Source organism: Erpetoichthys calabaricus, chromosome 2 (assembly GCF_900747795.2).
Source record: "Erpetoichthys calabaricus chromosome 2, fErpCal1.3, whole genome shotgun sequence".
Classification (NCBI taxonomy): Eukaryota; Metazoa; Chordata; class Cladistia; order Polypteriformes; family Polypteridae; genus Erpetoichthys; species Erpetoichthys calabaricus.
Window position 1 is genome coordinate 290,748,123 of NC_041395.2, and position 23,810 is coordinate 290,771,932.

Below are 23,810 nucleotides of genomic sequence, written 5' to 3' on the forward strand. Positions count from 1 at the left end.
CCGGTCAGAGCCTCCATCGACTCTGCGAAGATCAATGCATCGTTGGCAGAGTCAAGATCAGTGAATCTTTCTTCACCAACAGATGCCCCACAGCTGCTGGACCCCAAGACCTTGTCCAACACCCAGTCCATGCAGGCATATAAGAGCCATGTAGGAGCAAGAACACACCCCTAAAGAAACCCAGCATCAACTGGGAAAAATGCAGAGGTTCTGTCTCCACTCCGCAAGGCACTCACAGTACCAGTGTACAGGCCGGCCATGATATCCAGCAACCTTGAGGGGATCCCGCAATGTCTTAGGATGTCCCACAGGGCAGCTCGATCAACTGAGTCAAACGCTTTATGAAACTCAACAAAGGCTGTAAAGAAACTCTGCCGATATTCGTGTTTGCACTACATGAGAACCCTCAGTGCCAGGATGCGATCGATGGTAGACTTCTTAAGCATAAAACCAGACTGCTCTGGTTGCTGGTAGGTGAGTAAGTGATCACAGATCCTATTGAGGATGACCATAGTAAGGACCTTACTATTCATCAAGAGCAGTGTTATCCCCCTGTAGTTGCTGTAATCCAGGTGATCACCCATCCCTTTCCAGATAGGGACGACAAGTCATTTTTCAGTCAGTTGGGATGATACCAGTCTCCCAAATGGAAGCAAAGATTTCTTGCAATGTCAGGAGGACAGCCTTACCACTAGCCTAGAGAAGTTCACCCCGGATACCACAGATCACTGCAGCCTTCCCTACTCTCAGCTGGTTCACCACTTGTGCAATCTTGGTGAGACTGGATGGTTCACAGCTAATTGGAGGATCAGCCTCAAGATCCGTGGACTCAGAGATATCCAATCTCCTAGCTGGAGTATCAGCTTTAAACAGCTGCTCAAAGTAGCCAACCCAGTGGGTCACAACTACAGTTTCATCCATAAGGACCATTCCATCAACTCTCCAAGGAACAGATTTGGATGTGTGTAATGCTTTGATTCCTCTGTAAGTAGGACATGGGTCAATAGACCACAGATGTTGTGTCACTTGCTCACAGATTCCTCTAACAAACGTCTCCTTATCTGCCCTCTGATCCCTCACAGCTGTCCTTCTCAGTTCCCGGTACAGACCAGAGTTGCCATTGAGCCGTGCGTTGCGACTCCTCTCGATGATACCCAGGGTGCCCTGCGAGATGAAACACCTCCTTCTGGGAACACCTTAAATTTAATCAAGTAATTTCCTATTTTCAGTTTAGTTAGTGATTCAATATTTTTCAGTTCTGCATAATCCACCGGATAATTGTTGGTGTGTCTGTCCATCTGGTTACTATCTCTCTATGATTCCAAGACATGGTGCATCACAGACAGTAACACTGTTTTTAAGAATCCCGTACCAAATGGCCTGTAACAGACACATGCATTGCATGGTGTGTTGTAAACACTAATGCTGTGGTCTATGATGATTACTTAGATTTCAGCTATAAATATTTGAATGGAGGGATTGGCATCCTGACTGGGATGGAGAGTAACCTCTTACTTGGCTGGGGGACTATAGTGGAGTACATAAGTGGAGATGCAACCCGGCTGGGATAACTCTCGGTTTCTATCCTAGTCGGGACAATCATATAATGGATAGATGGAGGTGGAGGGACTGGCTATCAGGGACAGTTTATCCCCCAGAGCAAAAAGTGGCAGTGCTACTCAGGCATTGCCCCAGTTTTGACTCCCGCAGGGTTTCAGTGGACCTGTAGTTTAGAAGTGCAACACTGTTGGGATCCCTGGATGACACCAGAGAGTGCTGCCAGGTGAAGGTCATGCTACTTTGGGGAGCATCCACATGTCCCAAAAGTGCTTTGATCATGCTATGTTGTGACAATAGAAGTACTCCTGGGGTCTAACATAAAGGGAGCCATTTCATGTCACTTAGTGGAGTCAGAGTCAGGAGGTGAAGGGATGAAGCTCACCGGCGAAAAAAAAGGAAGGAAACTTTACTTAATGGTGGATATTAAACTTTGAACTGTGATTTGTCTGTTTAGTAAAGGTACTGTATAAATAAATAACATTTATTTGTTTCTGTGACTGTGTGGGGTGTAATTGTGTCTCAGTGGTGCCCTCTTGTGATCACATAGATTAAAGGGTGCCACAGTGGTACAGTACTAAGTGCTGTGTTGTTAGGTTGCAGTATTTAGTTCTGTTCTGTGCTCTGTGTGGAGTTGACATGTTCACCTTGTGATTGCAGAGCTGTTTGCTCCCACAATCCAAATGCAGTGTATAACATCAAATCTAAATTCTAAACTTCTGATTGAATGTGCTGTGTGATGGAGTGACTTCAGTTTCCTCCATCTCTGTATTGGAAAAAAAACAGATTCATAAATTATGGTTAATTGTAAAACTGGCAGTCAGTGCAGGTATATTAGTGGGTACCTCACAAAAGAGTCTGATCTCAAAATATCACAATTTTATTTTTAGTATATAAACAGTCCAAACACTTTATTAAAGTATAGTATACAGTATATGCTAAAAATGCATACCTGTAATGTTGGTCTGGTTCTGACACTCTTCCACTAATACATTAAAGAGGTCCTTGAGGTGATTTGAGGATTCATCCAGGACTGCATTCATCCATAGTAGAATATTTGTAGCTAAAGAGTGCATCAAGCCAAATCTGTACGAAAGGAAAATAAAAGAGATGGATGGCATTTATATTTCAATTTCTTTATTTAGAATGTTCAAGCTGCTCTACGAAATAATACCAAACAGGAGAAAACGAATCACAGTAAAGCACAAGAAAATTAGAAAAACAGATAAAGTTTTAAAGGATTTAAACTTCTCATTTTATAAAATTGTAAAAGTCAATGCATAGTATGACTCAGAGTGGCCATTATTGGCACTGGCAGCCTGTTCAAAGCGAACCAAATGAAAAAATTTCTGAGGTGGTAACCACCTCATCTGACTAGACCAGGGGTAGGCAACGTCGGTCCTGGAGTGCCACAGTATGTGCAGGTTTTTGTTCCAACCCAGTTCCTTAACGAGAACTCAATTATTGCTGATGAAGCACATATTGCTTAAGTGACATTTTAATGCTTCATTTTAGTGGTCTCACTTGTTAAGGTTCTCCAACCTTAATTGCTTATTTCAATCTTAAACTGCTGCATTCAGTGTTTTAATTGCTCCTTATTAGCAATAAGATGTAAAAGACAAAGCAGCCAGCAGTTCTCCAGCTAGTTTTTTTCCAATTACATCTGTGTGTGTTCATCATGCACGGTTTGATTTAATAAAACACTTAATAGAAAAATGTGACAGACTGAAAATGATCTGTTTTAGGCTTCATATCATTTGGATGATATCCTTGGAAAGGAAAAAAATCTTTGATAGAAGAGCCTTACATTGCACAGACTAACAAGCCATAAAATTAAATAAGGTCTGAGATTGGCAATGATTGGTTTCTAATTAAGCAATTGGATTGGAATGAAAACCTGTAGCCACTGTGGCTCACCAGGACCGACGTTGCCTACCCCTGGACTAGACCCTACAGTGTGCAGATGTAGCCAGGAGTTCAGTTTGCCAGTTGCACTTGACGTATGCCAAGATGATTGGTACTTTGATCTTTACTGTATTTGTTGTACATTGAGGTAACCAGCTTTAGTAAAAGACTGCAATGTGCAGTGAATTTCTTCTTCACATTTTTTTGCATAAAATGACTGTCAGACACTGCAGTGGGCTGGCACCCTGCCCGGGGTTTGTTTCCTGCCTTGCGCCCTGTGTTGGCTGGGATTGGCTCCAGCAGACCACTGTGACCCTGTAGTTAGGATATAGTGGGTTGGATAATGGATGGATGGATGGACTATTAGACATTAGGTGAACCTCTGGCACTGAATTTATTTTCATACCGTTTTGATCACTTTTATTTTGTTATCGCCACAGCGTACTATCCTGTATATAAAGCAGAAGCATTTTTTTTAATCATTAATTTGATATTACACAGTAGTCCTATTCATCATCCTCATCACCTTTATTTGGTGTTCTACCTGAAGATTCACTTTTCCCAGTTCTCTCCGTTCATGGCTCCACTTGATGCCCACTTATGAGTTCACTCCTATTTATTTAACAAAATTGTTCTTGATTACCATCTTGGTTTCTTTCCTTCTGCTCTGCCCTGAATTACTTGTTTTATCACACCTTTTTTAGAATGTCTCACGGTCATTTCTCTTTTATTTATTGCATATGTTTGACAGGTTCTTTGATCTTATGGTCTATACATTTGTTCCCAGGGTTCACATTTAAAATACTTCTAACATGCATCTTTCTTCTCCCCTATGCATCCATAAATGTGAAGAGTATAATTTAATCAAACAAGTTTAATGAGGTACTTTGTTCACTTCTTCCAGAGTTCTAAGGAATGTGTACCTAGAGTGAAGCTGATCAGTGGTCCTATGCTGCTCTGCCACCCAGTCTTGAAATTTTTTCTCAGGTCCCTTTTAAGTACATTCAGTTTACTGTGATCTTTAAAATCCTTTTTTCAGACTTTAAAATTATACTGAACAAAGACATTTTTAAATCAAGAGAATCATGGTATGTAAATGATCTGTGCTCTTTTTTCAGCAACTTCTTGATGTCCTGCTATTGCAGAAACTCTGACGACTTCAGGACGGCACTTCACGGGGGGGTGAAATGTGTGGCAGGCTCAATCAAAAGACATGAGATAACATTACATCAGTGGCCATTGCAGACTGCCTCATACTGAGAACACCATGTTCTTCTGTTATCACTGAAAGAGTTCAATACCTGTGGAAGCAGCAGTGATCTTGAATGCAGATTTTAGCAAATGAAAGTAGAAAAAATACCTATTGGAAGAGAAAGCACAATTTAATGTAAATTCAGACATTTCAAAGAGTAAATTATGTAGATTTTTGAAAAGTTACATTTATTTGCTTAATTAAGGAGTCACACATACAATACACAAGTTAACTACTTCAGATTATTAAGAGATCTTAGTGTCACACTTTTAGGCCATTTCTATGCTACATGTTATTCCCAATTAATATATTGTGAGAGAGAATACCTTCACTGGTTTCAAGACACTTTGGTGATTTAGGTAATAAGAGCATTACTCTGGGCTGTGTAATCCTGCCTGCGTACCTCTTTGTGCCGTACATGTTCTTTGGAGCCCAAATGTAAGTCTTGCTGTTTGTCTCTTATTAGGCATGCGTGTGTAAGATGCTAGTGTTTATGTTCATAATCTCTTTCCAAAGATAATTTTTTAATTATCTTACATTGCACACTGTTATATTGTTGCTGTAAATCTTATTATTATGTTCTTTGGAAAGGGTGTGCCATATGAAAGGTAACATAACATTCTCCATTTCTTTTTAATCCAATTCAGCTGAACTAAAGTCAATGCTGGCAAGACTGGGGCAAGGCTGGAAACCACCCTGAATTCAGTGCCAGTCCACTGCAGAGCCTGCTTACACAAACCCATACTCCCACACAGGGTTAGTGTGGAGTCACCAATTAATCTAACCAACATGTCTTTGGGGATGTGGGAGGAAAACTGGAGTAGGCAAAGGAAAACCACACAGAGACAGAGAGAATACAACATACAAACTCTACAAAGCCAATCATCCAGGCGCTTAAGGATGCTTGCTCCAGGAGGTGGCAACACTACCCACTGTACTGTCCTGCTTGAAGTGTTTTATGTAAAATACAGTAAATGTTCACATGTTCATTCATTTATTCTTTATAAGGAAAAAAGTGTAAGAGAATGTTTGGTGTGTGTGAAAGGCTGAAGCACAGCCCATGAGCCCAAGAGGGTGTACAACAGAAAATACAAATATCAGTCACTTCCTGAAGACTGGGCTCTACTTATTGTTCGTCTAAAAATATTTTAGTAAAATTTGAATATTGATGAAGAGAACTGTCTCAGAATGAAATATTTCACCTTTTCTCTTGGTGGGTCAAAATTATTTTATCTTAATAAAACAATTTGATCCTCCATCATGGTCATTAATCACATGTACCTTTATCTCTTCTCATTATTAAAAGAAATTGATGAAGTATATTCTAAAAATCTTTACATTTTTTCCTGACATATACCTCCTGCTTTTAAAAACATGTAGTCATTTACACATGGTGATGTTAAAAAATGTGAGGAAAGCAAACCTAACACTAAATAAAACAGATGATGTGTTATAAAGTAGACTCTCAGTGTTACTGTCTTCTTTGTAAGAAATTCTCAGCCCCAAGTCTTTGTTTTGCTATGTGTATGAATGGGCTTGCTGCTTGCCTTACACCCTTTGATGGGATTAGTAGGCTTGAGAATTTTATATGTGATATAGAGTTTGCTTTTTATCAATTAAATTTAATTTCTTCTAAATGTAAATGCAATACTATTTTTAGCAACAAATAAAAGAGTAAACTTAAAAAAAGGTTTCAGTTGGAATAAGTTCATCTCCTACATACAGCATATAGAGACACTTGTGAGGTCCTGTGCTCCTTCTCGACCACTCAGGTTTGCTGGTGAATGGTGTCTGGTGATGCCACCTCTGTGTGGTATCAAATCTCAGTCCAGACTCTTCATTTGTAGCTCGTAGCTCTTGGAACAAGCTGGCCACCTCCATTTGAAATTCTGACTCGTTCAATGAGTTTGAAGCCTCTCCTTTTTGGTGATATTGGCTGTAAGGTCTTGTAACCTGCACATTGTAACTAGTTTGCATCCAAGCTCTTCTTCACTTGTGGTGATCAATTTTGTACCCTTCTCCTATAACACGTGTTCTCAAACAGTTCCCTAGACTGATGTTTACTGAAATATATTGACCTTTTTGTAAGTCACTTTAGACAAAAGCATCTTCTATGCAAATAAATGTAAATGATCTTAAAATAGCCTGGCACAGAAGAGACAAGTAACTGGTAGTGAATGATAAGAATGTGAGTCCAAAATCGAAGTCAAGTTGAATCAACTACCACAACCAATTGGCTCCATTATGAGCTGTTAGAAATCAGAGATGACAAACTAATGTGGCAGCCATCAACTTTCAGGCAAGGGAGCACTCTGGGAAGCACTTCCAGGCCGATTCCCTACCTTTGCCGCTGCTCCACCAAGTTTCATAAGAGACCAGTGTTTTCAAGATGAGGTGCAACATTACACTTGTGAAAATGCTTCGGTCTTAGGGTTTCACACATGCTTACTGACAAACTGTAGTTGAAATCTACTCTGATCAAAGTTTTTTCAAAGTTGTCTTTTTTGTGCCATATTTTAACACACCTCAGATTACTTAACAACCAGGAGCTGTACATTTTATTTATTTCTCTTACATACAAGTTGTGTTGTTCAGTCACAGAAAAATCCCACTGAAACACCTATATTTCACTTTCACATTGTAACACAATACATTAATGAATCATTTTTATAGGAATTGTATCTCATGGAAAAATAACTTTCTTTCACAATAGTGAGAATAAAAATAATAATAACTGTGAAATATTGCAAAATCAATGTGTCATGATAGAAAAGTGAATGCAAATTAAATTACAAAATTGCAAAATACTGTATATTTTTCTACTTTTACGCGAAAAGGTTGCTGTACTAAAGCAAAGCAGAATTTATTACTTAAAATTTACATTCTCATTCTTATGAACAGCACCCTGGTTATTTTTATATAATCAGTCATTACCAGATTAAAATTTGAAATAAAGGAAGTCGGTACCTGCATGATAGTATACATTGCCTGCACTAATGGGAAAGCCACCATCAGTGGGGAGGTGCACTGGAGAATCTCCTGTTGGTAGCCAAAATAAACACAGTCCAAGATGAGAGTCACCAAGGCAAAGAGAGCCAGGCCAGCTTCAGGAAAAAGAGAAAAGAGCCATGGTCACAAAGATGTAGGGCTGATCACAGGAAGAAGGTAGAAAGAAATCTGCTGGAGGGATTTCAGTCAGTCGTGCTGCATACTGTAACTAGAGTTCACCTCCGAGCTTCAGAAAATGTAAACCACAGCAAAGATGGTAGTTCAAGCCACAAGTTAGAAAACACAGAACCACATAACTAAGCAGCTATTGCTCTATTAGTTGTCTTTATCCCAAGTAACCGAACCACTGAAAAATAGTACTTCAGCTTTGTTCACACTTGCATATTTCAAAACAAATTGAAAATATTTGTTCTTTTTTTAACTCCAGTAGATGCAACTTCTTTTCTCATTGTTAGTACTTACTTTATTTAATCAGGTCAAAACAACACTGACAGGTTACTGTGTAGTCAATCGCTCCGGACTTGTGCACCATCTTGCTGAGTTGTACCCTTTAAAATTCTTATATATGTGTTTTTGCCAACAGATGTGAGATCTGTTGTAAATCTTCAGTGACATATTTGGCCCAGCAAAAATTTGCTTTCGTGGTACACATTAGTCAAATGAAGAATTGATGCCAGAAAACTTCAGGTTCAAAGGGTCGCCTAATCCTGCCAGGATTTCTAGTTTTTATTATGTAATTTTAATGATTATTTGTACTTGTCCAAAGACATTTTTTTTACCTGCACAATACTTAATTGAAAGACTTTAATATTTCTTAACAGATATAGTCCTTACTGTGAAACCACTGACTAGTCACTGTTTATAGTTTCACAAACACTGAATAAATATAAGTTACAAATAATATTGAAAATTGAGGATTATTCTTAGAATGCATTTATTTTCTTATGCATAATAATCTTCTTGGCTCATGAGCATTACACAGATGTACATATCGTATGTATAGATAGATAGGCAGACACTTCATTGATCTCAAAGTGAATTTTAAACATTAGCGCAGCAATGAACATTGACAAAAATGCATATCAATATAAAATGTAAGTAGCAACTCAATAATCCTTAAATGACTAAAAGACCGTCAATACACAACCTTAGCAAAAGTGGAACTTTTTATAGAGTGCAATGGTTGCTAGTAAAAATGGCCTTATGTAGTTGTAGTGCAGTCAGTGTCTGTGCATTTGGATCAGTCTATTGTTGACGCTGCTACTCCGTATAGTCAGAGTTGTCTAATGTGCAGCTGGTCCATAACCCAGAATACCTGCATTAACCATCGCTTCTCCCCTAACAATGCAGGCTTTGAGGTGTTGAATACACTGGAGAAATAAAACACACAATCCCCCTAATTCTGCCTGCTTTGTCCAAGTGGGAGTAGGTTTTGTTCAGAACATATATAGGCCATTCTGATCCTGGTAGGAAAACTGCAAAGGGTCCAGTACTGACTCAGAGAATTGAGTAGGGCCAAGACTGGCTTCTCTACAGATTTTGCCATGTGTGACGTCAAAAACTGATAATAAGACTTGACATTAAAATTTTGATTTATGATCTCTTATTGTTCTTTCTTAGGAGCTGAGGGTGTTTGCACACAACTGGAATCCTTCCTAGGCTCAAGCTCAAATGAAAAATTAATGGAAGAACTTTGCCTAACTCGTCTGTACACACATTTAACATCTTTTGTCTGATGACATCTAGGTCTGCGGCTCTGCCCAGATAGAGTCACCTCACCCCTATCATCAAATGGTATGAAGTGAAAGCCCAGATTGGCAAGATGGCATTGAGGGGAGAGAGAGGTGAGAGAATGAATTCTTGTAGGAGTTGGTGCTGTTGTGGCAGAAGGTTAGTCTGATGTACTGTGATAAAAAGCTATGACAGCATAGAATGTCCAGGGTTGTGGACAGATGAGCTCAAGAGGGTGTGAGGAAAAAACCCTTTGTCAAACATGTTAAAAACACTATTAAACACATTGGCCCTGTCAATGTTTCCCTCCGCAGACTAACAACTGGACTATGTATTATTACCACTGATGTTTTCATTCCTATCCATGCCTCCTGCACATTTCCTTATCACAGCCTGTCCTCCATCTTTCTTACTGTAGATCTCTTCAGTCTCCCTCATCCATATTAGGATGTTTTCCTCTACTGTACTTGATAAGATCATTCACTTGTATTTTATCTATAGTTTCCCACACTAGTAAATCTATACATATTGACCACTTAATTTTTGAGCACAAATAAAGACAATACTGTATCTACTTACTGACAGACACACACAAACATTTATATGTTATAGGATGTTATAAGAAAGGAACCGACTGTTGATGTGACACTAGCACATTCACCAACACAGGGCCAAATTACAGCCACCAATTAATTTAGCAGCATGTCCTTTGACCACAGGATAGGAGGCAAGATTCCATACAGAACTGAGGCCAGGTTGGAATCAAACCAGCGTCTAAATTCTGAGTCATGGAGATATCATCCGCTGCTTCACGGCACCACCCATTAATATTCTAAGTATGTGATTTCTGTGCAGAATCAAAGCAGATAGGAATGAAGTATTTCACAGGTAGCAAAAAATCATGCAAGCAGTAATTGTTTCCCAGTACATAGTAGTGAGAAGTCAAGCAAAATGACACCTTTTATTGGCTGCAAGCTTTCAGGACCTTTCTTCAGGCAAGATGTAATACAGAAACTGGATTTCCCTGTTTTTATAGACACCAGGACAGATACAACATTGGAAAACTGTTAAGTGAGACATCTTAAATGTAGAAAATGAATAGACCTCTTCAGGCTAAGATTCATTTAGCAAGAGAGGAGAACAATGTCTAGTCAAGATCGTTGGATAAGATAACTCTCCAACAAAGTGTTTTGAAGTTTCTGATGAGTTTTTCAATACAATGTGGATCTGTAGACAGGTTGTCTGTGTCAGTCCAGAGATGCAAACAGTCCTAATTTCTCGCCATAAAACTCTTGTCTCTATTCAAACTATGCTGTAATGTGTTAAATTTTAGCATGAGGTTGACTTGCTTGAAGTTGCCCATAAGTACTGTGACTTTAAAGTCCCTCTCACAGTGTCCATGGCTATTGAAGTGGGCTGCTACAGGAAAAGCTCATAGAAAAGCATTATCATTGAAGCACCACCTAGGCAGAGCAGTGAAATAATTTGCTTTGGAAGTGTCAAGAATCATTTGGTTCCTTAGAACAGCCCAGAAGTACCCATGTATAAAAAAACACACTAGGACTAGAAAAGCAAACAGATCATTTTCTGTGCATATAATGATTGATTACTGATTACTTGTGAAATTGTAAAGTGTTTGATTCTTAACCTTCAAAGCATGAGGCCCGTGCCAAATGAAAAATGCCAATACCCCACTCTTCCCTGGTAAATTTGCAGAAAATATTATCAAGTGGCACTTAACATCCTACTTGCTATTACTCTGTATGAAGCAGCTACATTTCCTGGTGGTCAATTGGCCTATATGCTACATACTTTTATCTCCAAACTCTAAAGGCATTATCTAAAGTCAGATGGTATCTCTAGTTGAAGTGTTTAATGGTATGTTATCAGTGTGCCTGTGAAGATGCTGTGTCAGCAGTTATTATCATCATTATTGTTATTATGGGCAAAGGGTCATATATAGGCACAGCAGCAAAACTGCTAAATAGTTCATTAGACTTTTAATCTTCTGAAATATATTAATAAATACAGTATATGTAATAAACATATGCAATGCCAAGGGCCTAATAAAAAGTGCTGCTTTAACATTTAATATTTAACCAGCGCGTAAAGTGTGCTACTAGAGGAGCCAACACACTAGACAAGGTCTGCTCAAACATCAAGCTGGGCTACAGAGCTAAACAGCTTCCACACCTGGCCCAGTCTGACCAAATGTCACTGCTGATGATTCCTGCATACACCCCTCTCCGCTAATCTGCTCTTACCACCACAAGATCCATCACAATCTCGCCTAATGACGCCTCTCTGCAGCTGCAGGACTGCTTCAACAGGACTAATTGGGACATTTTTGAAAGTCCAGACCTGGAACTCTATACAGACAGTGTATTGTGTCACAGTGGAGAAACGTATCCGTGTCTATCCAAACCAGAAGACCTGGATGACAAGAGAGGGTCAGCGGTTGCTAAAGGAAAGGAACACTGCCTTTAGGTGCGGTGACAAGGCTTTCTACAGCATGACACGGTCCAACATGAAGAGAGGCATCAGAAAGGCTAAGAGGGACTACAGGAGAAGGATTGAGGAGCACCTGGACAGTAATAACAGCAGGCAGGTTTGGCAGGGAGTCCAGCACTTCACCAACTACAGGATCAGCCATGAAGCTGCTGAAGGTGACACCTCAATGGCAGAGGAGCTGAACCACTTCTTTGCTCGCTTTGAGATGGATCTACCAGAGGCAGCTGTTACACACGCAGCAGCAGTTCACAACAACATCACCTCCTCCCTTAGGGTGGAGGAACATGAGGTGAGATGCTCGTTCCAGGCTGTCAATCCTAGGAAGGCAGCAGGTCCTGAGACGTGTGTTGAGGAGCTGTGCAGAGCAGCTGGCTGGGGTCTTTACACAGATCTTTAACCTGTCATTGTCCCAGGCCTCAGTTCCTCCCTGTCTGAAATTCTCCATCTTACTCCCTTTACCAAAAAATATCACCCATAACCTGCCTGAATGACTATCGGCCAGTAGCGCACACCCCGGTGTTGATGAAGTGTTTTGAGAGACTGGTCTGGAGTCATATCATGTCCTTCATCTCTCCCACCTTTGATGTGCACCAATTTGCTTACAGGGCTGACAGGTCTACTGAGGACGCTGTTGCTGCTGCTCTCCATGCTACCCTGTCCCATCTGGAGCACCAGGGGAGCTACGCACGTCTCCTCTTTATTGATTTTAGCTCTGTTTTTAACACCATCCTCCCTCACAGATTGGTGTGCAAGCTGCTAGCCCTGGGACTCCCATATTCCACCTGTATATGGATTAAAGACTTCCTGACAGACTGCACACAAAGGCACAAATGTGGGCCCTCACATCTCCTCGGCCATCAACATCAGCACCGGCTCTCCTCAGGGCTGTGTGCTGAGCCCCCTGTTCTTCACACTGTACACACATGACTTTGCCTCCGCCCACCACAGCAACACCATCGTCAAATTTGCAGACGACACCACTATGTTGGGGCTCATCTCTGGGGAAGATGAGTCCACCTACAGGGACGATGTGGAACGGCTGACAGCATGGTGCACTGACAACAACCTGCTCCTGAACACAATTAAGACCAAGGAGCTCGTTGTGGACTTCAGGAAAAAGAAAACGGACATCAAACCACTCTCCATCAGAGGGGACTGTGTGGAGAGGGTGTCAGTCTTCCGCTTCCTGGGAGTCCACATCATGGAAGACCTGTCCTGGGGTGTGAACACAGCTAAGATGGCGAAGAAGGTTCAGCAGAGACTTTATTTCCTGAGAGTCCTCAGGAAAAATAACATCCCCCAAAAACTACTGGTGTCCTTCTATCGGTGCTCTACTTAGAGTATCCTGTGCTACTGCCTCTGCGTGTGGTTTTCCAGCTGCACAACAGCGCAGAGGAAAACACTTCAGCGAATCGTAAAGACTGCTCAGCAGATCTTCGGCTGCTCTTTACCCTCTCTGGATGAACTGCACAGCTCTCGCTGTACAATGAAAGTAGAAAATATCTTAAAAGACTCCTCACACCCCGCTCATGACATGTTCCAACTGTTGCCATCAGGCAAAAGATATAGAAGCATCAAAACAAAAACTAAGACTGAATTTCTATCCTGTTGCTATTTGGGCACTGAATTGACACCTAATCACCTCCAATGCAGCAGTGCAATAGATGACATCTTGTGCAATAGTGTTCATGTCCAATTAAGGTCTTATGTTGAATGTTTGTGTTCTACCTTATTTCTTCTTATCCTTTCTTATCCTTTTGTAATTATATTTATTTATACTTTGACAACGCAGGGACTGCACCTAATTTCGTTGTATTTTTTACAATTACAATAAAATATTATGATTCTGATTGACATATGATTAATTGATCAAGTTGTATTTTTTGTCATATTTATTTTTGTTCTCTCAGTTGTTTAGCACCAGAAAAAAGGAAGAGGAGAGGAAGTTGGAAGAATGGAGAAGGGCTTTGGAAGATAGAGGGTTGAAGATAAACAGAAAGTAGGCAGAATATATGAGGCTTAATGATGATTAGGATTCAGAAGTTGGACTGCAGGGAGAGCTACAGTATTGATAACAGTGGGTACATTTAAATAACTAGGATCAGTGGTAGCCCAAGCTGGAAAACTAGATGCAGAGAGAACCCATGGAGTGCAGTGTGGAAGAAGATATCAGGAATATTGTGTGAATGAAGAATTAAGACAGCGGTTAAAGGTAAGGATTTCAAGACAGTGTTAAGATGAGCAATGATGTATGGAGCTGAGATATGAGCAGTAAAGGGAGTACAGGAGAATGTTGAGATGGATGAGTGGGGTTACAAAAATGGCAGAATAAGATATGAGACAATCAGAGGTACAACAAAAGTGGAAATGATATCTAAGAAAGTACAGGAAAGTAGGTTGAAGTGCTACGAATATGAGATATGGAGAGACAATAAATATCTGGGCAAAAGAGTGATGAGAAGGAAGTACAGAAGAAGAGAAAGTGAGGGAGACAAAGTGGAGGTGGATAAAGTAAAAGAAGAGCTGAAGGAAAAGGGCTTCACCGGCAAGAAGGAGCAGGGCCGAGCTGTTTGGAGAATGTTGGTCAAGTACTTTGACCCCACATAGAAGTGGGAGAAGAAGAAGTCTCTCTCTCTCTCTCAGTTACTAAGTAAAACCAATGTGATCCAGCACCACATTTTCAGCCTATTGTTTCTTTTAATTTCTTTGCCTTTTGAGTCACACTCACATTTGTGTGGCGCACAAAATTTCAGCCTTTAGTTTACATCTTCTCTTTTGTGAACTATTCCCCATTTGTGGTATGGCTTTGGGAAGCTACGAATTTTAAAAAGGGTACTATGATACACTCAATTATTGTCTGTTATCACCAGTGTGATAGGAAAACATAAGGATTCAGCTGGGATTTGATGTCATTCTTGCATATGTCTAACCTTAAGCTAATCTGTTACAGTGTTCTGTCAGAGCTCAAAAGATTTTTGTAATAACTATAAAATCAGCTCCATCCCTTATTCTCTTATGTGGTGAAATTTGGGTATACGCAACCTATTGGATGTACTTAATCAGGATACTCCTACATACCAAATTCTACTTGTTCTGTGCAGGAAGCCTGTGAAGTACTGTGTGCTACAAGAAAGACATAGCAGCATCTGAAGCCATGCAGAGTAAAACAACCAAGTGCATCCCAGGACTTAAGGACATGTCCTACTCTGACAGACTCAAGGAATTAGACCAGTTTAGTCTTGAGCAGAGGAGACTGCATGGAGACCTAATCCAAGTCTTCAAAATTCTCTCAAAGGCATTGATAAAATAGATCTAGCAGAATTGTTTCAACTAAATGGTTAAATGCCTATTCCAGGATACCAGAGGAAATTAAAGGAAAGTGCATTTAGGACTGAAGCCAGGAAGGACTTCTTTAATCAGAGTTGTAGGCATCTGGAACAAACTACCGAGTCATGTAGTTGAAGCAAAAGCCTTGACAACCTTGGAGATGTATCTGGATGAGATATTGGACCAGCTTAGCTATTAGCTAAACAAGTGAGCTTGATGGACTGAATGGCTTCCTCTCGTTTGTCAAATATCTTATGCCCTATTGTGATATATCTAAGCCACATTTAAAGGAAAGTAATATATTATCTTAAAATAGAATATATATATATATATATATATATATATATATATATATATATATATATATATATATATATATATATATATATATATATATATAGTTTGTGCAAGGAACAGTTCAAGAACGTTTAGAACTTGGAGACAACTCATTAATGACATGTCTGAGCCACACCTTTTTTGTTTTTTCAATAGACATAAGCTTCAGACTGGGCTTTATCGTTATATACCTCTTAGAATTGGGTAGCGAAAGGGGACTGAACTTTTAATTTGATGGGTTTTATTATTTTTTTGTAATATAATGTCTGTACTGTTGAATTGATTGAAAGAGATTTGTCCTAAAGATGTGAAGCGTCAGCAACAGTCAGTTAATTCAGTAGATTAAAGCTAACATGTTTGACTTTGCTGCCAAGCTTTGCTATGTCACACTCCTTTTTATTCTTATCCAACAACTATAATGCTAGATTCCTACCTTTAAGCCAGCTGGCTCCAGCATGGTGGTCTTGAAAGAGTTGTTCTTTTTTCTTTTTCCTAAATTCCAATACAAAGCATAGCATCCAGGCCGAGGTGCCCAGCATAAGTAACATAAGGAAACCATGGGCTCGAGGGCTGTGTGGGAGATGGCATGGCATCTCAGACAAAAGGATGGCAACACCCACAAGGGAGATGAAAATTAGGTAGAGAAGGGAAAGAAGAGAGGCAGTTTTGGGTCCACTGCTTTCATGCCAATTTGCTTCATGAGAGACACTTGGATTAAAGAATGCAGAGATACTGGTGTCCTGTGAGCACAGAGTCTCAGCTTTCAGTTGTTCCACTGGTGGTTGATACGAAGAAGGTCCGGGTGTTTCCATGTTTTTCTGACTCATTGCCACACTGTGCAGAAAAACAACAAAAAAGTAAAGGTTAGTATATGGGGCAATGGGCTGTAAGTGCTGGCAATGCTTTCCTTTTGAATTATTTAAATTGTTTTTTTTTACTCCATACTGTACTTTTTTAAATGCCTGCTATCAATAGCCATAGCCCAAGGGCACTATCATCTGCAATTTGGGCTCACTAGGAAATCTACTGCAGACCATTTATTGTTTTAATACTTTTTTAATATCTTACAAAGCTCACCTACTGTATTATCCTAGAATGCGTAAGACAGTTAGTGAGTTCATATATAAACTCTTGGCACATATTTTTTCAAAATCTGGAGATTAGCAAATATTATTATTATAAAAAATGGCAATCGGGCTGATCCAGTAACTAAAGGCCAGTAAGTTTAATGAGCGTCACTGATAAATTAATGTAAGCAATTATTAAGGAAAAGATCAAGCAGCACATGTCTAGGACATCAGTAGCAGCAAATACAGGGTGAGTCAAAATTATGTTAACATTTGAATGGCGGAAACAATTTATTCACAAAACATACTTCATATGTGCAAGATGATTTACAGGAATGTCTCAACCTGATAGATAGATAGATAGATAGATAGATAGATAGATAGATAGATAGATAGATAGATAGATAGATAGATAGATAGATAGATAGATAGATAGATAGATAGATAGATAGATAGATAGATAGATAGATAGATAGATAGATGCCAATCTCACTTGTTGTTATACATACTGTATAAAGGAAACCAAAGGTAACTCACACACTTTCTCTACAGCTCTTTCTATCCCTGGTATCTTAAAAACTCTCCGCCACTTTCATGGTTACTTAGATTGCTCCACATCTGCAGTGATGAGGTCAACTTCTATGATGAAACACTCAGAATGAGGAGTTTCTTCATTGATAAGAGGATGCACTTCTCATGTTGTTGACAGGACCCTCAATCAAGCCAGGAACAGACGTCAGAACCATCACTCTAACCGGAACCTCAATAATAAATCCTTCATCCTGCTGGTCCGTTCCTTTCATTCCACCCTAAAATCCTATTTCTCCCACAGATCATCAAAACAAATTTGCCAATTCTGAAGACTGATCTTTCCACAGGAGCCTTTTCTCTTAACCCTCCCTTGATCTTCTTCCACTGACCACCTAATTAATGCAAACTTATTGTTTTAGAGCACAGCCACATTCCTGACCAGGCACTATAAGCTGTAATAAGGGTTGCTGTGTCACTTGCAGATATGTCACAAACAGTACCCTTTGTTTGGTCCCTCTGGTAAATTTAACATTACAGAATGGGCTGGTTGCCTGTCTAAGAATCTTATGTACTGCATTTCTTGTAAGACTGTTTCAGAGAGCATGTATGAGAGGTTAAAATCAAAGACCTTACAACGATTTTTGTAAAACACTGCAAATCTATTTATCATAAACACACTGTTCTGTCTGTTTGTGTTCTTTTACAGAACTTCAAAGACACCTTTTTAAAGCACATCAAAAGAAGCTAAGCTAATTCTCTGCCAGGGATCACACATTTCTTCAGGTCTTAATGACTGACTGTTGAATCTCTTCCGTTATCATCACTAATGGCAGGTTTTTCACATCTACTCTCACCTTTTCTTCTTTCATCTGCCCTGGCTTTGCTACCTTCTTCTCCTCCTATATTTGTTGCCTGCTCTTTCCTTTTCAGTTGCACACCCAATAAATGTCATATAGCCCAAAAGTCATGTCTTTAACCTTCTCTTCTTTTTAGCAGGACATAACTTTTAACTTTTTTCTCCTTCAAAGGTATAACATACACATTATTGGAATGTGAAGTGAAAACACTACTCCCAAATTAATATTCAGACACTTAAAATAACACATATTTGTTATCTATCATAAAAGAAAATAATATCAACACAAAAAACACTTTTGTTACTGAATATACTTGCTCAGATAACATCAGTAAAATTCTCAAATTTACAATCAAAATAAATTTTTATGTTATTAGTTAATATATTATTTTCTTACCAAGTTAATTTCTTATTAAGCACATTCACTCTCTAACTTTCAACATTGCAGATGTTACATATAATAAGCACCCCAACCCATATATCATAAGTGCATATAAAGTAAAACTGTGTAAATTAATTGATACGCAGACATTTCTTTAGTATTCTGTAGATATTTAAAAAGTGTAGTTACTCACCGTACCTCTCTCTGAAGTTTACAGCGCCCGACGTTAAAATCAAATCTCTGCCTACTGCAGACTGCAGATAAAAAACAGAAGCAGAGTAACTCTGGACCCACCCTCTGCAGGTTTAGGGAGTGCGGTTCTGTCAAATTCCTGTGATATTACTCAGGTTTTTTTAATGTGTTTTTCAGTGTATTCAGGTAAACAGAACCGCTACACCAGATAAAAGTATGGGGACATTGTTGTCTGTATATTTTGCTGTCTTAAGTTCAGAACATTCTTGTACAATATATTTTCAGTTTTACTGCCCGCTTTAGAAGACTGCAAGTGTTATACAAAAATATCTTCTGAGATGGGAACAAGCGTCCAGTTCTAAAATATTATATATAGCAGTAAAAGTATTGAATGGTACTTACCTTTTAAATGTTTATGAAGGTTTACTTTATATAGTCCAGTAAAATAAGATTTTTTATTTAAAATGAAAGTTTCAGTATAGTTTCACATAAAAACTGAATGATACATGTTGCATAATTAAAATTCTGTTAATTATTATTAATTATATACAGTAAATTGTGTTGCTTTAAACTGCTACATGTAAACAACCCATGAAAAATGATACCTAAGATAATGGGGCACTTGAGGTCGGATCAGATTCATTCTGCTTTTTATTAGATTTTTCAGAATATACAGTATATTTGACATTCTAGATTATCAAGGGAGGGATGGTGGCCATATGGCCAGGTCTTTACAAATGTGACGTTGTGCATTTTAACTGACCGTGGATACCTCAGAGATTTATTTTCTTCAGGACTGTTATTAACTGGAGTTTACCTTTTCCTCTCTTCTTTCCTCACCTAGTTGTATCTCAATTACTATTTTAATGAGGTTTTTACTTTATTTTTTCACTCATTTATTGAGGTTCATTCTTTATACTGTGTGTTTATGTATACATTTGCTCTAGGGTTGTGTTGGAACTCCTGAAGGTTAGTAGTGAACAACAATAACAACAACATTTATTTATATAGCACATTTTCATACAAAAAGTAGCTCAAAGTGCTTTACATAATGAAGAAAAGAAAAATAAAAGACAAAATAAGAAATTAAAATAAGACAACATTAATTAACATAGAAAAGAGTAAGGTACGATGGCCGGGGGGTCAAAAAAAACAAAAAAAAACTCCAGAAGGCTGGAGAAAAAAATAAAATCTGCAGGGGTTCCAGGCCATGAGACCGCTCAGTCCCCTCTGGGCATTCTACCTCACATAAATGAAACAGTCCTCTTTGTTTTTAGGGTTCTCACAGAAGGACCTGATGATGATGGTCATGCAGACTTCTGGCTTTTAATCCATCACTGTTGGAACGTCATGGTGCTTTGAGTAGATGCCACCACCAAAAGGACACTGGAAAAGGAAACAGAAGAGAGAGTAGGGGTTAGTACAGATTTTAGAGCCACCATGAACAGTTATTATAATGAATTGGATATACAGAGTATCAGGATTAAATTACAGTGAAGTTATGAGAAGGCCATGTTAAAATAATGTGTTTTCAGCAGTTTTTTTAAGTGCTCCACTGTATTAGCCTGGCGAATTCCTATTGGCAGGCTAGTCCAGATTTTAGGTGCATAACAGCAGAAGGCCGCCTCACCACTTCTTTTACGTTTTGCTCTTGGTGAAGGTGAGAATGGAAACAAAGCTTTTTTTATACTGTATATTTTATTGATTTTACTTGGAAACAGATGACACTCCATACAGCCAAGTCAAAATTTAACAAATCAAAACAAAACAAAATTCCACCCCTACCCACGAGAAAAAGAGAGGGGCCAGCAAACGAACTTACTCTATAAAAGAAGACAGAAATATAAGGGTATCCTTTTCCCCGAAAAGGAAGCTTGTTCTAAAATGTTATTTATTAGATCCTGCCATTTTTAAGAAACTTTTGAACAGATCCTCTAAGTGAGAATTTGAATTTCAAATAGTATGTAAAATCAGTTACCCACTGACTTAAGAGTGGTGAGGTGGGATTCTTCCTGTTAAGCAGGTTAAGTTTAGGTGCTAATAGTGAAGTAAAGGCAATTAACAATAATTTGTTTGTCCTTCTCCACTTTATGCCCATCTGGGATTACATCAAACACACCACGACAAAACACTTACCAATGAGCACATTGACACTGAAGGAGCTGTTTGTCCAACTATCTATTCTGCTTTTTATTATTAAGATACGCTTAATGAAAAATAGACAAATCACTAGGAAACTGGCAAAAGAGAGTTAAGTTTAATGAGAACAATAAAAATATTTCTAAATTTCATATGAGTGTAAATCTCACACTAATGTGCTTTTCTGAATGCAGAAAAAAATAAAAAATAAAAGACCAGCTAATGAAACAATGGGATCAATTGGAGGTAAAATGAGCCACTGATTCTGAAAGAGACCCAAGTAAAGAAGATCCTGCATCCAGAGTGTGCTCCCAGGACTGAACGTGAGGATCACTGGCATAAAGGACAGCACCCATGCATACCTCTACCCTGATCCATGAATCTCTAGCAGCCAGGAGGTATTTTCTCCTTCAGTTTGTTTTCTTTCATAGCATTCGCAAAAACCATTCAGTCAGCTTGCTAGATTTTCCTGGCAAGAAGTGTATGGAAACTGAAGGTCGAAAACTCCCATTATACTGAGTTGTATGACCCTCAACCTCAAGATAGAGAATGGACTACAACTGCTTTTTCTACTTATCCTCTCATTGCACTGTCCTTGTCTAATTTTAACCTAGACAACATATTATGTATGGGAAAATGTTGCAACAGTTCATACCTGAATTTCTCTTGTTCACATGTGTTCCCATTATAAGCCATAAAAATGGAGGCCTAGTATTTGGCCGGCCATTTTCTTTCAAACTGTAAGCTTAAAAGAGCACCATGTTTAATACTAAGAATACTTAGAGGAGGTCCAGCCTGGTTTGTGATCCATCTCTGACCCTGGAGTTGGATGCTGTATTGCATCAGAGGCTGGACTTTAAATCTCTGAAATCCTGCAGTGGATGAACTGGTAGTATGAAAGAGAGATAAATGGATGGATTTACGGTTATAGTATACCGGGATCTTCAAAGCTTTTATTGAATAAAAAATTAAAATACTTTGATTTCTAAAGTAATATAAAGTATATTCTTAATTCTAGGTAATGGAAATTAAAGCAGTGATGATGATGAGGGTGGTACGCATCATACAGAGGACAGAAAGCAGTTCCAGCCTTTTGGCACCCTCACAATAGTGCAGAATCCTCCTCTAGCAAATTCTGTCTCTCTTTTCTTAATTCTGTCTCTCTTTTCCCTTCCAGTTACCATTATTGACAATTGCCAAATTCCACCTAACTATTCTAGGAAATGTTATTTCATACATTGATGTAATTGGCCCTTACAGGTGATGATAAGGTCTTATTCATGATGAGTAAACCTCATTACTGATAGAATGGAAAATGGGGGGTAGGTGCAAAGTACATTGGCCGATATTTCTCAAGTGCTAGTACATTTAGCTGAACTTTGTTGCATGAAATTCTGAAATCTACTAGTCTTCTCAGAAACCTGAAAAATACAGTGCATCCTGATATGCTATCAGCAAAGGTTTTTTTATCGCAAAATACAGAAAAATATTTGACTAATGTGTTTAATGGATCTTTTAAATAAATAACAAAACCAATATCACAGCTTAGCTGACATAAACATGGTGTACAATACTATAAATATCCCTTAATTGTGGGAAAAAGAAGATGGATGAAGAATTGCAGAGTGGAAATGCCATGTCATTTCACAGGTCATTTAATAATTTCTTCTATTGCTCAGAAATGTTTTAGAATTTTAAAACCATTTTAAATACTGCACAGTATTCCCAATCTCTTTCATTTGAAACCCTTTTGAAAAAGATGGTAAACCTAGCTCCACATTAACTAATGACTAACAGGAAACAGCTTGAAACATTGAAAATGATAAAAAAGAAAACTGTGGTGCTTCTGTAGGACCTTAGATGTGATAACAGCTTCAGGCAGTGGAAAGCCCAAGAAGCAAGACATATGATCCATGCATACATCAAACAGGACCTTTTTCCAGTTAGTAGGGCCACTTCTTTAAAGCCTGCCAAAAATCCAGACACTTCTTTTTTGACATTGAGTTGTTCACCTTGACATCATGCAGTTCTCTTGAAGCAAAGATGATGGTTTATTTCTCTTCTTTTAACTTGTGGATTAACACTGCACCAAGCCAAATATGACACACATCAGATGATCTTACAGCTGTAATGCTAGATAAGGATGTGGAAGGCCATTAAGTAATTTTAAGGCCATCTTAGCTTTGTTCATCACATTCTGGCCCTTCATCTTTAGATGGTGTGTCTTTTTTCCTCCAAAACAAACTAGGGTATAGGCTTGTAGTACTACCCCACTAACTCCTCTAACCTGTGGAAGTTTTTCAGGGCACTTGGTGGAGTATACTTTATAAAAGAAACCACCTGCTCCTCTTAATCTACCACGTCACTCTCAATATTTACACATTTCCCAATAGCTTGATCTAGGATGTGCAACCTGACAAAATCTCACGTTCAGTGTTAGCTTCTAAGTCAAGATGACAATACTTCATATTTAAAAAGCAAACAATTATGTCATATATCTTAATAAAGCCTTCCTTCCTTAAACTTCCCAAAGGTGTGTTCCATTAGCCAATAACATTTTGTTTTTAATTTGAAAAGGCATATCTTTGCAAACACTTAATGATAGCTATTTCCTTTCAATTGAATTCTCCCATTTCATTGTGCCAATACCCACAGTCCAGCGACCATCCATTCATCCATCCATTTTCTCACTGCTTATCCAGGTGCTGGTCATGGAAGAAGCAGTCTAAACAAAGATACTCAGACTTCCCTTTTCTCAGCCAACTACTCCAACTCCTTTGGGGGATACTGAGGTGTACCCAGGCTAGCTGAAGGATATAATCTTTCCAGCATGTCCTATGTCTGCCCCAAGGTGTTCCCCAGGGAGGCATCCTAATCTGATGCCTGAACCACCTCAGCTGGCTCCTATCCATAAAGTTGTTTCCAGGGACCTGAAAATTAAAACCCCTGTATGGACTCTGAAATCTCAATAACAAGGGGTATGTCATACAAATTATGTAGGGTCTTGGCATTTAC

At 38.8% G+C, this 23,810-nt stretch overlaps 1 protein-coding gene across 1 annotated transcript in view; it reads right to left on the minus strand.

The window, feature by feature from the left end:
• The window catches only part of LOC114644916 (proton channel OTOP2-like), a 33,750-nt gene extending 12,269 nt beyond the window's left edge, over positions 1–21,481 (minus strand). Inside the window, exons 1-6 of the mRNA XM_051922610.1 lie at positions 21,451–21,481; positions 18,658–18,718; positions 16,062–16,462; positions 7,682–7,818; positions 4,764–4,822; positions 2,510–2,643 (exon numbers count right to left, since the gene is read on the minus strand). Coding sequence (XP_051778570.1) covers positions 2,510–2,643; positions 4,764–4,822; positions 7,682–7,818; positions 16,062–16,462; positions 18,658–18,718; positions 21,451–21,481 — 823 coding nt within the window. The remainder of the gene's footprint in view (positions 1–2,509; positions 2,644–4,763; positions 4,823–7,681; positions 7,819–16,061; positions 16,463–18,657; positions 18,719–21,450) is intronic.
• Positions 21,482–23,810: the final 2,329 nt, after the last annotated feature.